At 39.1% G+C, this 17712-nt stretch overlaps 1 protein-coding gene across 1 annotated transcript in view; it reads right to left on the reverse strand.

The window, feature by feature from the left end:
* The window catches only part of ryr2a (ryanodine receptor 2a (cardiac)), a 239346-nt gene extending 222150 nt beyond the window's left edge, over positions 1–17196 (reverse strand). Inside the window, exon 1 of the mRNA XM_084740136.1 lies at positions 17104–17196. Coding sequence (XP_084596262.1) covers positions 17104–17151 — 48 coding nt within the window. The 5' untranslated portion in view covers positions 17152–17196. The remainder of the gene's footprint in view (positions 1–17103) is intronic.
* Between the last annotated feature and the right edge of the window lie 516 nt (positions 17197–17712).

Below are 17712 nucleotides of genomic sequence, written 5' to 3' on the forward strand. Positions count from 1 at the left end.
ATAGTTTTATTCGCTCCAGGATGCAGTCATATCAATGTTCTCCTCTGAGTATCTTAGAAGAGATGGCAATATCAGACCCTTATAGTAAGGGAAAGATCTCGATACTATATAAGAAATTGGTAAACACAACTACAGAGTCCTCAAATTATAAAAGATTAGCATAGATAGAGGACTTTCAAACAGATATTACAGAACAGGAATGGGAGACAGCTTGTTACCAAGCGCAAACAATATCTATTAATAGCAGATTTAAATTGATTCAATATAATTGGCTTATGAGAACCTATATAACTCCTGAAAATCTTAACAAATTTAACCCTAATATCCCAGACACCTGTATAAAATGTGGAACAGAGAAAGGTACCTTGTACCATTGTATTTGGAAATGTAACCGTGTACGAGAATTTTGGAGGAGGATAATCAACACAATTTCCAATATTATAGACAAAGAAATCCCGAGGCGCCCGGAGATCTGTATTCTGGGACTTATTCCAGAAACTGTGGCCCTGAGAACTCATGAAAGTAAGCTGTTGAACCTCTGTCTCATACATACCAAGCGTCTTATTGCTAGACATTGGAAAAGTGTTCATTGTCCATCGCTGAATCTATGGTTTGCTGAACTCTCCTCCTGCATATCTCTTGAAAGGCTTACATACATAATCAAAAGAGTCATATCTTCCATAGGATATGGGCTTCATTCCTCAGATTTATGGAATCAAGACCTGATATCCCATCAAATTAAGCTGTAGCACTTACAAAGTGAGACCATATTTTTTTTTCTTTCTTTTTCTTCTTTTCTTCTCAATGTATTTTTATGTTTTTTAAATGATATGTAGATATGTATCACATCTATGCACATGGATGTAGACAAGTAATTTACTGTTATTACTGGTAGTATCATTTGTCAATTATTATCATTGCTTTATTTATCATCAATGATGTCTCAGAATTCATAGGTTGTCGGGAGGAGGGAGGGAGGGTCATGTTGTTCAAGGGAGACCAACAATGTTACCAATTTATGCTGAAAAGAGATGTAATGTGTTAAAAGTTAAAAATCAATAAAGATGTGTTAAAAAAATTATGTTTCAAGACAGAAATGTACAATAAATACAACAAAGTTTCATGTTTTAAAATGTGACACCTGTCTGTAAGTAGACTTGGCATCCTATTAGAGCTGCAACAAATCATCAGTTAATCAGTTATTAATCGATCATTTTTAATTAAAGAATTTTTTTTAAGGAAAAAAGTAAAAATTCTCTGATTTCAGCTTCTTAAATGTGAATATTTCTGGTTTCTTTGTTCCTCTCTGGCAGTGACCCCCCCCCCATTTTTCATATTTTATGGACAAAACCACTAACCAATTTATAGAGAGAATGATCAACACATTAATCAACAATGAAAATAATTACAGGAATGATGTACGTCCATGTGCTCCACATGTTTGGACCTATTTTTCAAGTGACATGATTGTGACAGAATTATTTGATGGATTATTCCTTTTGAGTAATTTTTAAAGAAAAAATGTTCAGATTTCTTTAACAGGATTATAATTTCAAGCAGTTTCAAGCACTTTATTCAACATCCAAGCACTTCTCAAAACTTGGAAACACTAGAGTAAAATTAGAGCATTTTTTAATATATATATTTTGGGGGAAGCATTTATGCCTTTAATTTATAAGACAGCTGAAGACATGACAGGAAATGGCAAGAGAGAGCGGAAGAATGACATGTAGCAAAGACCAGAGAGTCCCACGGCCGCTGCAGAGCAAAATTTCAAGCATTTAGTTTCTCCAAGAAAGGGCCCAGGTTTAAAAATACTGGAATTCCCCTTTAAAACCTTATAGGGAGACAGGCAGGGTGAGTCATGTTCCTCAGTTCCTACCAACCATGATGTTTCTCTAACCATTCCCACAGTGTTCTCCCTTTAATCCGAACCACAGTTATTCTTTGGCCCCAGTGAAGTGGGTGTTTATTTAAACCAAACTGTCATCTTTCCCAAACTCTGAACACGATGGTGTCTGATCAAAAAAAACACTTATGATACCATTTTTGTAACGGTAAACAAATGTTTTAGAAGCCACTAATCACTGATGCCCTCCTGCTGAGAGCAATATCAGTTTGGTATTTTTTAAAGGCAACATATTTCAGTTTGGAAGACTTCAGTTATCTTTGGCTTCATGCAGTTTAATTAAAAATCCAACTGAAATTCAACAAAACTGTCATGAACTGAAAATATGAACTAATAAATAATTTGGCTTCCATTGGTGAAGCTAAGGCTTTTATTAAAATTCAAACTCACACACACAAACAAAAGAAAACTCAGCATGTTCTGATCTCCTACAGATATTCAATTTTGGTTTCTTTTAGCCATGACCACAGTTGTTTCCATACATTTACCACCGTAACCATGACAATGATGGTCTTTACAAACTAGCTGTTTGACACAAAACACAATGTTTCCATGACCCTAACCAAAGCTTAGCTAGAGCAGGGCTAGCATGATACAATTATCTCCAGTTCAATAATACCATGATATTTGGGTGCCAATTCAATATTGTGATTCAATGTTATGATGTATTCTTTTTGAAGTAAAGCGCTACATCTAGCTGTTCCTGCTCATCAAGTAGCGAACAGTAAATAAAATATAAATACATGTTCTGCCCTCTCCTAGCACGCAATCTCTCTTCTAAGTAGTTGCAGTATTTTGAGTTTTGTTTGTATACAATGATAAGAGGAAATTGTCTATGTTAAAATGTCTAAAATGAAAATGTCTATATTAAGAAAAAATGATTCAGGAATCATAAAAAAAGGTTCATGATATTTCAGACAACTGATTTTTTTCTCCCACCCCTCAGCCACAAAGGTTTTAAGATCAGAAAATTCTTCTATGTGTCATTTTAGAGGGCATGGATCAACAAGATATTTAATTGTTTAGGAAGAATTTGGAGGACTTGTTTTAAAAATAGCCTGATTTTGTTTAAACAGTTTTTCTCATGTGTGATGTGTGTGTGATTGCTGCCGCCAGATGGTCTATTACATATTCTAAAATAGATAATTATATAAAATACATGAAATTATGATGATTTCATTATTATCAAATATTTGATTTTTTTTTTACAGTAGGAGTTTATTTCAGGTCATTATTTACTAGAACTGAGTGTTTGATACTCAAAAGATAGATAATAAGTAGAGATGCACGGATCAACCGGCCAGAGACCAGAACCGGATGGTTTTCAGCATGACCAGCCCTGACCAGTGACCACCTGGTTAGCGTCACATATCCGATTCTGTGCCTGTCATTGTCACACATATGTTCTGCTCAATGGTCACGTCATGCACGCAGCAGATAAACTGACCGTGATATCACCACAGCACAGATAACAGCTACACACACTCAGACACATGCTTGCTTGAAGATGGTGTTAGCAACAGATTCCAAGTACAGGATAAAAAGAAGACAGACAGTCTACAACGAGACAGAGCAGCTGACAGTGTCGCAAAACAGCTGTAAACTTTGTAGCTCTTCAGGCTAATGTTAGCCAGCAGCAGGCTACTGTTCACAGAGGGACAGTTAAAATCTCACCTCCTGTTCTGGCTGAAGAATAAACAACCTGTGTTGATGTGTCTCCTCAAACATTTTCTCATCCAGACTCGTTTAACTTCTGCCTCCGTTTTTCTCACAGCAAAGTTTTACAGCAGCAAACTGTTGCAACAACGTCTGTCTCTGGTGTGTTTACATCTGCTTCCACAGGAGATCACATGAAATCACGTCCCGCGAAATCCCATGAGATTCAATGATTTCGCGAGATCATATTCAGCTGATTCATAATCTTAATGTAAACTTATAATAAGGCCTGGTTGTAACCTGGAGGACTTTGGAGAAAATTTAAATAGTATTAAATGAATATTTAATAGTCAGTGTCTTATTATGAACATCTAATTTAATTGTTACAAGAAAAGTTGCAAAAATGTTTGTGCATGCTGATAATTCCAGTTCTTAGAAAGACCGAAAATTGGAATCGGCCAAAATCAGAATTGGCAGGTCGGACCCTTATAAAAATCAGAAATCGGAATTGGCTTAGAAAATTGAAATCGGTGCATCTCTAATAATAAGTGGCATGTCCCTTTAATTGACCTGTAGTGGTTCTCTATTGGAATTCTCTGCTCAGTCCATCTCTCCAGTCTGCATTTCTCTGTAACAGAGATTAAATGAACACAAACACATGACTGCTGCCATGCTGTTTGCTTTGTGCTGAGACATCAGCAGTCACCAGTAACCATGTATTGATCTGCATTCAAAGTGCACTTAGCAGGGAGTGCTGCAGGATTAGAGGGAGGGGGGGAGCGGAGGAAGATGAAAGGTAGGGATGGAGCTGGAGGAGAGGAGAAGAGAGGAGGCAGAAGGGAGGACCGGCTCTACAGAGGAGGAAACAAAAGGGGAGATAGAAGCACCAGAGCTAAACATTAGTGGCAGGAGCAAACGCTTGTTGACAGACAGCTGCGTTATTGGTAAAGCCAGAGGTGATGTGGTGAGGAGGTTGGGCTAATTAAAAATAATGGGCTGCATGGCTTGTTCACATACCTTCTAAACGACTGATAATCAAGAACATTTATCACAGTTTAACATAGTATTGATTGTGATCACTAAAGAGTCTGTTTTCATTAAGATTCACCTGAACAAACACATTTAAGTGTACAGTGTACAGCCTCATCTGAAGGGAAAGTGTCTTCTGTCTCAGTGTGGCTCCTGTTCCTTCAAATTAGTTGATTTACAATATTTTGTTACTAATGACTGATTACTTATTAAATGAAGCCCATTAACTACTTCACATTAGATGTATAGCTTGCAGCTTACGCTATAAATACTGTGGTCTGTGGCATTTATGCTGCATACTTGTCCCTATAGAAATATACATTAAAAAAATAAATGAAAAAAATATTTAATGTAAAATATGCATTTTGTGTTATGTAGGCAGCAGAGGATGCCTCAGTAACACGTGATCTCAATTTGGTATGTAGCATGGTATTTGTGAAGTTCACCTAATTTGCAGTGATTGCATGAAAATACAGTTTTATTATGGAATTGATAAAGGTGGACAGCTTGCCAGCGGAGTATGGGGGATTTCCAACAACAGCAAAAAGCAGCACAAACACGCTGAGGAAATGTATTTCTTCATAACTATAAAGTAGGGTTGTCACAAGAACCGATACTTCCGATACCAATTCGATACCAACACGAAAAAAATAATTCGATACTTGCTTTTTTCTGGTACCGTCAGAACCGAATATATTACTTCTCCCTCGGCGAGCCGTGTCGATTCTTGGCAGAACTGACGGGGGCATTATACGTGTGTGAGCAGCACGGAGCAGTCAGTGGCGCTGAAGAATAAAACCTGCCATCTTAGAAAGAAATAGCTTCAGCAAGTGAGAGTGGTACAACGGGTCGGCTTGTCGACAAGACAGGTACTAAGAGTCGCGTGTAAAATATTTTGCATTCGATGCGGATGAATACAGAGCAATTCTAGACTCAAACAAGCCAACATGCAAACAGTGCCTCAGAAGTTTTCAAACGAAAGGAGGAAGCACATCAAACCTGGCCAAACACCTCAAAGACAGGCACCCCGACTTGTTTAGAGAATTCAAAGTGAGTGAGTTTCCGTTTACTATCACTGTTGTCACTGTCACGTTATACGTTAACCCGAATATGCCTGCTACGTTCCGTCATTTTGGCATGAGAGTCAGTTGAAGCGCAGCCGTGCAGGATTCGCTCGCTCAGTCGTTCCCTTGTGTAGATGACGTTTAATGTAATGTAACAATACGGTCTGCGTCATTATACGTAAGGTAGCACCCAGACAGTCTACAGTGTGCACACGCTAAAGTTATCAGCAGTTAACAGGGAGATGTTCTTAATCTTCTCAAAAGGCAGCAGTTGCAAGCACGTTTTGATTTAGTACCTAGATAACCACGAGACATGCAGTGTATTTTGAATACTTTTTACCATCACCCAGAGATGTTAAGTCATGAGCGGAGTGGAGCAGCGATCAGCTGTAACAAACGAGAGCGGCTGAGCGGCACACATTGCAATATTTAACAACTCCAACTGATGATGTGGTGAAGAAAATAGCTGTCTGCTCAGTCCCTTGACCTCAAAAACTTTGTACCTGGACAGAAATGTGTTTCAGAGCTCACAGTGCAGCAGAGAGGCTGCTCTCTACTGCTGATGACACAACGTTAAGACCACCACACACAGCGTAGCACTCCACTCCACCCTCATTTATCATACAGGCGGGGGACTGTATTATGCTTTCAACTGATTAATTCATTAATTAATGTAGTTAACTTTTTAAAATAAAAAGGCTAAGGGCCTTCTAATTGCCAGTTATGTTTCATACTGTATTTCAGGGAAACTGAAACTGGAGTCATTGTAGCCATCTTTACGTCTAAACTAGGCTTCTTGAGTCTTGGTAAAGATGGATTACCATGATCAGCTGCAGATGGACATAATCTGACTGGCACATCATTGCTTTTAAAATTTTGTTGTATCGGGATGCATCAAGAATTGTTTTATTGTTAAATCGTAGCCCTCTGAATCAGAGTCAGGCATTGATTCATGAGGCATCAAGACATTCTTACCCCTACCTCTGAGCTGAGGAAAAGATGAGCTGTGAAGGTCTCCATCTGGCAGTAAATGTAAACTAATGGTGCTGTAAATGTACAGTTTAGGTTTAAGTTTTTCAGTGAATAAAAGCTGCGGCTTCTCAGACCGAAGCTCCTGTGTGTGTGTTGTTTTTCAGCTAGCATCACTATGATGATCAGCTCCATCTACATTTAGGGAGTACGGTTGAGCTGAGCCATTCACCACAAGCTTTACACAAATACCCCTATAATACTGCATACCCTGGTAAACTTTCAGGAAGGTATGAAACACTAGACACTACCCAAGTCTAATCACAGCACTTTTCAAATGTAAGTAGGGCACTTTTTTTCCTTCCGAGTAGTAAACGCTTCTCATTTATATATGAGCGAACTGTTTTTATAATAGTTAGTCAGCTTGTCATGGTGCAGTATCCCTGCAGTGCTTTATAAGTAGACATGTATGATCAACGGATGCAGTAATGAACTACAACAGCAGAAATGAGGACTTTATGTGTAGTCACATTGATACTGACAGAACTATCCTGAGTCATTTTCAAGCAGATGAAGATGACAGCTCTGCCGCTACAAGCCTACAGATAGATCAATGGCAGAGCTGGTGACAGGTAGTCTGCATCATAACAGCTCAATAAGACGAAGCTACCAGTCCAGTGCACAGGTCACTGGTATACAGAAAGAATCTGGAGTTGGAATGTTCTAGTGTAATTTACAGGAAAAACTAAAACAAAAGAGAGAACCTTTTTTTTAGTGAGTGTCCTAATGATCTGCCCCGTCTACCTTTCTTCCACTTCCAGCCTCACAACTTCCCTCTTCCCCTGAGTTTTTTTTTCCATTGGACTCAAATGACTCTATCAGTCAGAGTCAGTAACAATTATCACCTCTTCTAAACGATTTCCTGGGGGAAACCCTGGATGATCAGACAAAAAAAACTGACTTTTGTCCCACTGAGGGACGAAAACACTAGCAGTGCACATCTTTGGGACATTTAATCATGGGTTTCCACCACTCGTATCTTACTGACTGTCCAAAGGAGTGTATTTGTCTTTATTTCATGTCATTACCATACAACACATAGGAAAAATGAGGCTTTTCTCTGTTTTTGTGAAGAGGGTAGGGGTCTCATAGGCTTTCAGTTTGCATTAGTTGATAGTCTTCCTGCCTGTGCTGTGACATGTTCTGTACTGTCTCACTGAATGAGTGTTGCTATGCTACTGCCTTCTGCTCTTGTCTCTGCCAATACCATTTGACTCTGATGAAGATGCAGTGTATGTCCAAACGTTAGTCACTTGCACCTAATGAAGTATTAAATGAAGCAGAGTCTCGGGTGCCTTCCCTGGGTTCAGTGCCTGTGAAGTGGCCCTCACACCTCCCCCTGTCCTCAGAGCACCGCTCCACTACAGCGTTACCATGTTCTGAGGTGGATACATCCATCACTGTTAGTGCCACTCTGACAGAAACACACCGAACTGACAACTCTAACACTGCAGCAACACATCACATACCAACACATACACACACATATACCGAATACTGTAACACAGTAATCACAATCGCAATCAGGCTGATGGTGCTCTGGAATGAATTACACACAATATTACAGTCTAATCTGACACGGTGGCTACTTTGACTATTGTTGCAACTAACAATTATTTTCATTGTCAATTAATCTGTTGATCAATTTTCTCAATTAATCAATTCGTTGTTCTGTCTATAAAACATCAGAAAATGGTGAAAAATATCAAAATCCAAGACAACGTCCTCAAATGTCTTGTTTTGTCCACAAACCAAAGATATTCAGTTTACTGTCAGAGTGGAGTAAAGAAACCAGAAAATATTCACACTTAAGAAGCTGGAAATATATCATTTTTACTTTTTTCTTTAAAAAATACTCGACGATAAACTAATTACCAAAACCATTAATTTGATAGTTGTCAACTAACTGATTAATTGTTGCAGCTCTCACTTTGCCTACTCAAGTTGCTGAGACTGTCCTACATGTACAGTTTAGGGTTGAGTTTTTCAGTGAATAAAAGCTGCAGCTTCAGACCAAAAAACAAAGCTCCTGTGTGTGTTGCTTCCCAACTGTGGGAATAATTCAGTACTTAAGTGATTCAGTGAGTTTAGCCTCTTACCACAAGTTTTACACAAATACTGCCATAATAGCGTATACCCCGGGAAAATGTCAGGAAGGTCTGAAGGTATGAAAAAATAGTTACTACCTGGTGATGTGATGCCTACGTCAAAAATCTCTCTCTCCCTGGCTCTACTTCAGCCAAGTTTCATGAACCTTCAACATATTTTATCTGGTTAAAATCACCAGAGCAGTCAAAGGGAGGACAAGAGACTAATTAATGAGGTTAAGAAGAAGCGGCACCTTTTATATGATCCACAGGAACCTTTTTATAGGAATATCCTCAAAAAGGATGGGGTTTGGAAGGAAAAAAGTCCTCCAACTATACAGAAACTAGACTGATTTAAGAAAATTCCATTCATTATGAGTAAATAACTCAAATATCTAATTTACTCAGCTACAGAAGGAGGAATCTCAGGTGCTCCACTGCGATATCGCTTGTACATGTGGACAGTTTTGCGCTCCTTCGCTTCTAGTTAGGAACTGCAGCAAGCCATCTGAGTTTGGTTGTAAAAGGTACTAGAATTATTCCTTGTCATGATAACAGTAAGTTCTTACTTCATAACTTCCAATTTTGAGTGCAAAACTTTCAACAAAAAACCTGCAAATACTTGTATTTCATATTGTTGGCAAATGACCATGGTATAAGCATGATGTCTGGTAGGTGTACGTTAAACAGATGGAAGTCACTTTGCATTTGGTGGTTCTTTGTCACCAGAACTTCAGGTGACTTCAAATCGTTTAACGTACACCTACTCATTCATTATCCCTTACATCAGCTATATGTACTGTAAATTGATAGTGAAGCCAAAACCAGTGGCAACAAAGATGGGGAAATCCCACACACTCAGTTTATCACCTGAAGCATCACCATCCAACAAAGCACTCTCAAACAGCAGAAATGGGAGCCATCTCCTGGAACGAGCATCGAGGCACTTAGACAAACACCTCCACCCCCTCCTGCATCAAACCCTAACATTATACTGTCTGCATGCTCCAGCATTAATGGACACATCACACATGCTGTCCTTTTTGTAAAATGGTAGGCATGGTGCCAATACACTGCTGAACATAACTGGCCTGAGAAACAAGCACTGCACACTGTGGGATTTATAAAGATTTATACTGACAGCACTGAAGATTTTGGTTTATTTTTGTAGGACTAATTGCCTTGAATAGATTTTCCCTTTGTAGATAACACAATTCTTGCTCTTTTTTGGGTTCTGAATCTTATTTGTGAAAACAATATTGTGATAAAATTGCTGACAAAACATATTCAATACCTTATAAACTTTTGTCAAATATTACCTAACCTCCAAAAATTAAATAAGCTAACTACAATCTTGAACTGCTACTGAAAAAATAACATTAAGACATGGCTTGATCTTGGAATTCTCGGGCAAACAAACTTGGTACATTACCATTTATACATCTGTATTACTCTACAGCCCCTGCCATGACTACATGGTTAAATAATATACAGCTCAATAGATGTGTTATTACAGATAAACATCTGGTTATTGTCAACCTTTCAATATCACCTAATTTGGAGTTATTGATTGTGTTGCATTGTTGTAGTTGCCATAATATGTTTAAGTGCAATATGATGGTATGTGTATTTAGGTCATTGTCATGCACTATTGATATTTCTGTGACGCTTTGGACCACAACAAATTATCAATGCTAGGTCTAATGATTGGCCGTGAAATGTCAGTGAGAATAATAGGTGTTAATAGGCTGTTAGAGCCCTACTGTTTCAGCATTTTTCCACTGTATGGATCATTGATCATGTAAATCTTCTTAATAATATCCCCTGAGCTGTTTTAGAAATTACCTTCTGTGAACACAAATGGTCCTGAATGGGCGTTTTCTTTCATGTCATTTTAAAGAATGTAAATAACTGACTCAAACTGCTAGAAAATGTTATTTGCTTATGTTTTATTAACATTTGTTTTATATATGTATTTTCAGGATGCATCTCATTATACATTGATCTACAGATTACTGTCTAGATAAGCCATTCCCAAACTTAAAAATGCCACGATCAGGAGTGAAATAAGAACTACACACCATGTCTGAGCATTTCTGGCTTTGAAACGGCAATCGTAAAATTAGGCTAGCTATATGATGTCATAAACCTAAGAAACCAATCCCGTTTGTCAATAGGGTGGCGCTATACACACCATTAGATGAGATGCCGAGTCCACAGGACAAGCTAGTTACTAGGATTATCTAGGAAATCAGAGAAGAAGCCAGGTGCAGATACTAAGGGGTACAGTTGGGGGTAGGGTGGAGAGGATGGGGACTATTTGCATATTCATGAATCCTTGAATATTAAATGAAGACATGGTGTAGAGATACATGTAAGCCATTTTAATGAGGTATTTGAGCTTATTTTGCAAAAAAAAACAAAAAAAAAACAAAAACAAAACATCAGACAATTTATGACTCCTTGCAGAGAATTTTCTGTTGTTTAAAACACTGGAGAGATACTTAAAGTATGTTGGTTCGCCTGGAAATTTGCTCATGTTGCCAAAAATGGGCTCGAACAAATAATTAGCACTGCAATGATTTTTTATTAATCAATTAACAGATTATTAAATTAATTGCCAAATATTTTGAGAATTAATTCATCGTTATGAATGAGAAAAAGGTTAAAATTCTCTCATTTCAGCTTCTTAAATGTGAATATTTTTTGGTTTCTTTACTCCTCTATGATAGTATTATTGACTTGTCAGTAAAACAAGATATTGAGGGCATCATCTTAGGCTTTGGGAAACCCTGATTTCACCAATTGCTGACATTTTAAAACAAACAGCCATTAATGGATTAACAGAGAAAATAATCGACCGATTAATTGACTATGAAAATAGTCATTAGTTAGTAGTTAGCTGCAGCCCGACAAATGATTATAAAAATTGTTGCCAATTAATTTTCTCAAACTCAACAAAGCAATTAAACAGTTAATTGTTTCAGCTCTGATGCTTTTCACTTTTGTCATTAGTTGTACCTGAAAGAAACATCCACGTGAAATAAATGGCTGATTATGTTATCATCTGGAAGGCTTTGAATCTGAAACAAAAAGGAGTCATGAAAATCATTATATATTAATGTTTTCAAATTAGTTCTATTGTAATCATTTTAGCCAACTAAATTAAATATTATTCACAAAAAAATTAACATAATTTTAACATGATTTTTTTTTAACTGCATCTGTATTTTAATGATAATAATAATAACCAGAAATATGCTCTGGCACATCAACAAATATGATAGATATCCTGGGAGGAGCACTAATTTCTATATCATAATAATTAGACTGTCGGGGGCGGGGGGGGCTAAAGTGGGTACTGGTTGGTTACTGTAATGCAGCCTTTAAAACCAGGAAAAGACAATGCCTATGTCATATCAATATTTAAAATCTAAGATGATATCTAGCCTCATATCATATGAAATCAATATATCGACCAACACTACGGCTGCCAGACCAAACCACCACGCCTGCCAGTCATCAAATTGTAAATGGACCTGATACCACAAATTGAACTTGACATTTCGGTCAGTATGTAGAGGAATGAGGCCTGATGACTGGCTTTGCCAACAGAGCAGCACATCACACTGCAGGCCATGGCTCAGAGGCTACCACATGGTGAGATGGCGACTAGTGGCCTGTTGGGAACCAGTCTGTATAGTAACCGCAAACCTCCATTGCAGTAGCTCTGTCCTCACCTCGAGGTCGTCTTATTTTCCATTTTCTGATGTTTATCTGGTCTAGGTCCTGTAGGCAGCAGACTAAACAGAGAAGCCCAGCCATTCTTTTCCACAGCCACGTCAACAGCTCCTCCTGGCTGAATACCAAGAAACTCCAAGGCTAGGCTAGCTATTTAAACCCTACAGCATGTTCTAGGTGTGCCCCTCCTAGTCAGACACCCCCACAGGCAGGTGTCTGAGAAGCATCCTGATCAAATACATCAACAAAGAAGTTCTACTCTGAGATTCTTCTGAATGTCTGAGCACAGATGTACTGTGTAGGTAACTCACAGAAATCTTTTTACCTCGGTCACAACCCGGAGGTCACACAGGTGGGGACTGGATTGTTAGGGCTTTGAATTCAGGCTCAGTTGCACTAAAACAGTCAAGTAGAAAAGTCTTTATAGCATCACATATCTAAAGATAACTTGAAGTCAGAAAAAATGGATTCTCATCAAGGTATAGAATAGTGTCTGTACATGTGTGGAACGTGTTCTCCATGTGGAAAGTAGGATAAACATTCCGTGCATCTGTGAAGGGTCCGACCTGCTGATTCCGATTTTGGCTGATTCCGATTTTCAGTCTTTCTAAGAATTGTAATTGACAGCATTCACAAACATTTTTGCAACTTTTCTTGTAAAAATTAAATTGAATGTTCATAATAAAACACTGACTATTAAGTATTCATTAAATACAAAATTTTCTCCAAAGTCCTCCAGGTTACAACCAAGCCTTATTATAGTTTTATAAAACGCGAATTCTCATGATCTCTTGTGGAAGCAGATGTAAACAAACCGGAGACTGACGCTGTGCAACAGTTTGCTGCAGTAAAACTTTGCTGTGAGAAAACAGAGGCAGAAGTTAAACGAGTCTGGATGAGAAAATGTTTGAGGAGACACATCAACACAGGTTGTTTATTCTTCAGCCAGAACAGGAGGTGAGATTTTAACTGTCCCTCTGTGAACAGCAGTCTGCTGCTGGCTAACATTAGCCTGAAGAGCTACAAAGTTTACAGCTGTTTTGCGACATTGTCAGCTGCTCTGTCTCGTTGTAGACTGTCTGTCTTCTTTTTATCCTGTACTTGGAATCTGTTGCTAACACCATCTTCAAGCAAGCATGTGTCTGAGTGTGTGGCGCTGTTATCAGCGCTGTGGTGATATCACGGTCAGTTTATCTGCTGCGTGCATGACGTGAACATCGTGCAGAACACGTGTGTGACAATAGTCAGGTTTCCATCCGAATGTCTCGAAATTTTTGAGCAAATTTAGTGAAAATGCGCAAAAAGAAAATGCGACTTTATGGCCGTTTCCATTTGTTATTATTTTGTGATTATTGAGAGGAGAGTGCGCCATGAGATGACATCATCAGAGAGTGTCTCTCTGCCACAAAACAAACAACACACTCGGCTGACAGTCAACACCTGATCATGGACAGATTCCTGATCGACCTGCCGGCATTTGGAAGAACTCTGGTCACCATTTTATCTTATTATATCTTATCACACATATCTTACTTTATTGCCGCTGCCATTTTTTTGTGACCACAACGTATACGTGTGACATGATATCCGGTCCAGACACGTGACGTGGTATCCGGTCCAGTCATCGCTTATCCGCAAAACCTGTTTCCATAGCAAAAAGTCGTACTTTCCTTATATCGATATGCAGACAAATCCACCCCCTCCAAGCATAAAAACTTTTTTGCGAATTTTCGGCCTTTTTTCGAATTTCTAGCGTTTCCATTTATGTTTATTTTCGCTATTTTTGAAAATTCTAATAAGAATAGGTGGATGGAAACCCTATTAATGATGGGCACAGAATCGGATATCACATGAAAACCATTCCGATTCCAAGCATTGCCGATTTATTGGTGCAAATCTATCTGATACAGGCTCCAGTATTGGAAATGCCTCTGATGCAGCCTAAAATCCTGGATCAGGTATGGGCTAGTACATGAGTTTATGGACCTTTATGAAAACAACTTATCAGCTCCTAAACTCTCTGCTGGACTCTGCTACTTTGCGGTACTGTCCCGGACGCCATTTTTTAAAAACCTGAGCCAGGCCATATGACAATAGAGTGCTGGGGGGTTGACACATTTTTGTAAGCCACCCTGAAAGTTAGCATCACCTGTTCCATTCATAAGAAGCAAATGGGACTTTTCCATTGGATTTTTGATAAGTACAGAAAATCTCCATGGTGAACAAAAGTTTATGATACTGGGATATTTTTTTTTTAGCAGTCTCATCTAATCCTCACAAACAAAATGCAATCACGAGACTGCAATCACAAAATCAAATATAAAATATTGTGATATTACATTTTGTGATATTATATTGATTCTCAAAACACTGCATTGTAATACATGCAAAGATTCATGGCAATGGTTAATTCTGTTTTGTGTTTAAACCCCTGACCACTAGATAGCAGTGCTGTAACCTATCTTCTCTGCTCTGTTGCATGAAAAAAATATTTTTTCAACTCATGTTATAGATGCAGTAGTTTGTTCTTTACACAGTGACAGCTCTTCTAAAATTAGATAAAAAAAAAAAAAAACGCAATATAATGAATCGTACCCCTTATGTTGTGATGCATATCACATAAAAGGGATAGTTGACCCAAAAATGAAAATTCAGTCATTATCTCCTCACCCTCATGCCGATTGAGGGTCACGTTTATTTTATTAGTCCACAAAACGCTGCTGGAGTTTCACAGGAAAACAACTGGGAAAAAAAAAAACATGAAATGCCTCCACACTGCTTGTCTAGCATAATCCAAGTCTCCTAAAGTTCTGACAGGCTGTTTGCACACTGTCACAACACACACACAAAGTTCAGACTGTGCACATGTGAATGTGGCTCCAAGCAAAGGATCTACAGTGAAGATTCAGGATAAAAACATGGTGTGAATGACATCTTTTAGTCAACTTGGCATGTTGGGACTTTAGGAGACTTGGATTACACCAGACAAGCAGGATGGACGTATTCTGTGTTTTTATTCTGTTGTTTTTTTACATTTGAAAACTGGTCACCATTCACTTCCATTGTTTGGGAGATTCTGCAACGCTGCTCTCCTGGGAACCTCCAGCAGTGTTTTGTGGAGTAAAAAACTAAACCTGACCTTCAAATGGCTTGAGGGTGAGTAGATAACGACCGAATTTTCATTTTTGGGTGAACTATCCCTTTATAAACATAAACACCTTAGTAAAAGCTTTAACCACAGTCCTTATTTCAGGCATTTAACCAAAAACCTATTCAAAAACCCACTGAAGTCAATGCAAGGGTTTTAGGACTCATTCCTGCAGCACTCTGATTGCAATCATATCACATCACATATCACAGGTTATACAGCTGTTGATTACATATATTTTAATGCAAATCGGCATATGGTATCAATCAATATGCAAAGATCCAGTATCAGAATCCACATCAGGAGGCAGGAGACTGAACCAAAACAGTAAAGTTGCGGGCATAAAACCAAAACACTGATACCAAAAAACCTCTGTGGAGCTGAGAGGAGCTGCAGAGCTGCTGATAATCCTCTGTGGGTTTGACACTACGAGTGACTCCTCTCACATTACACATCGTAATTTGACCCATTATTAATCTAGAAAATAAAAATTGATTGGTGCAGCTTTAACATGCAGTCAGCCTGAATATTTTCATCCACAGCCCACCGAATTCATAAGATTGCCTTCCAGTGGAGCAGTTTCACCTTGTTGCAAGGATTTTCTAGAATCAATTCATGACATCTTAATAGCATTGCAGTAATTTTAAAAACAAGAGAAACTGCACTGAACAGTGGAAACATCTCTGGCAGAAAAAAAAGCCTACAAATTAGGGTTTCTATTAAATATTAACATAGACATTTATGCAAATAGTAAAACATGTTAATGTAGATTTATGTGCCTGCCTCATCCTCTTAAAAGAAAGAAAAAAATCCTGAGGTGCAGTGAATTCACGTGTGATTATTCACGCGTGACTTTTGTAAAGCAACAGCTCCTCTCACGTCCAACACAAGCTGCTGCTTTTACTTCATGATGTGACAAACATGAGCTGACCACACACGAACACACACACACACACACACACAGTAGCAGTGAGGTAGTACCGAGGCATTGCTTCAGTGTATGTGCTAATTGAAGTGAAGTGAAGCAGATGCAGCAGCAGGCTTCATGCTGCCAGTCTGCACCGCACTGCGCCCCGCAGCCGCTTCCACCCAACACACACCAGCAGCAGGCAGCGACTACACACACCACAGTCTGCTCCTCAACTCCTCTTTCTGACACAATGACAGCTCCAGCAAACACCTCCCTCCATGTCTCCTCTTCTTCCCCTGTCCGTCTTTCTGTTTTCACACCTCTTCCATCCTTCCAGACCTCTGGCAGCATGATGCGGACTCACTGACCAATGACTCGTATCTGGAGGAGCTGTCAACCTTAATGCGGTAAACTCCCTGCCCACACCACACACATACACACACACACACACGGAGCGGAGCAGAAAGACGCAGTACCAGCCCGCACCGCACCGACACTCGGCTTCACAGCGGCAGAAAAAAACGACTTACAGTCCGCAGGAACTGGATCTCGTCCTCGCCCTCTCCTCCTTCAGCCATGGTTAACGTTCACACGGAGCCGCTCGCGCTGTCTGCCGTGTGGAGTGCAGGCTGGGTGTGCGCGTGTGGCGGTGTATGCGCGGTAGAGGACGGCACGAGCCAACGCACAGCACAAGCTCCTCTCTCATTGGACGGCGCGCGCTCACCGAGGGAGGAGCTGCACAGGTGTGTGAGAGCCGTGTGTGTGTGCGCGCGAGCGGTTTTTGAGGCGGTTTGCCCCCTCTCTCGGTCAGTTTGTACGGAGGTTCATTCCCGCCATTAAAAATACAAGTAAATTGAATACAAAGTAATGAGTCCAGCTCCACTAAAGAACCAAAAGTGAGCGTTTTTCTGTGTTATTAATGATGTATACATCAATTTAAAGCTTTCATATGCAATATACATTCCATTGAGCTGTGTATTTTAATTATCTAAAATGTTTCTAACAATGGTCAAACCTAGAGAAATCTTTAATTTACTCAAGGTAACAGTTGCCATGGTTTTGCAAAAGGGTTTTGATGACAGTAATGACACAATGTCAGTGGTAAATGGTAATAACCTTTCACAATGAGCAAGTGTTTA

Source organism: Lutjanus erythropterus, chromosome 17, assembly GCF_056507025.1.
Source record: "Lutjanus erythropterus isolate fLutEry1 chromosome 17, fLutEry1.hap2, whole genome shotgun sequence".
Lineage (NCBI taxonomy): Eukaryota > Metazoa > Chordata > Actinopteri > Lutjaniformes > Lutjanidae > Lutjanus > Lutjanus erythropterus.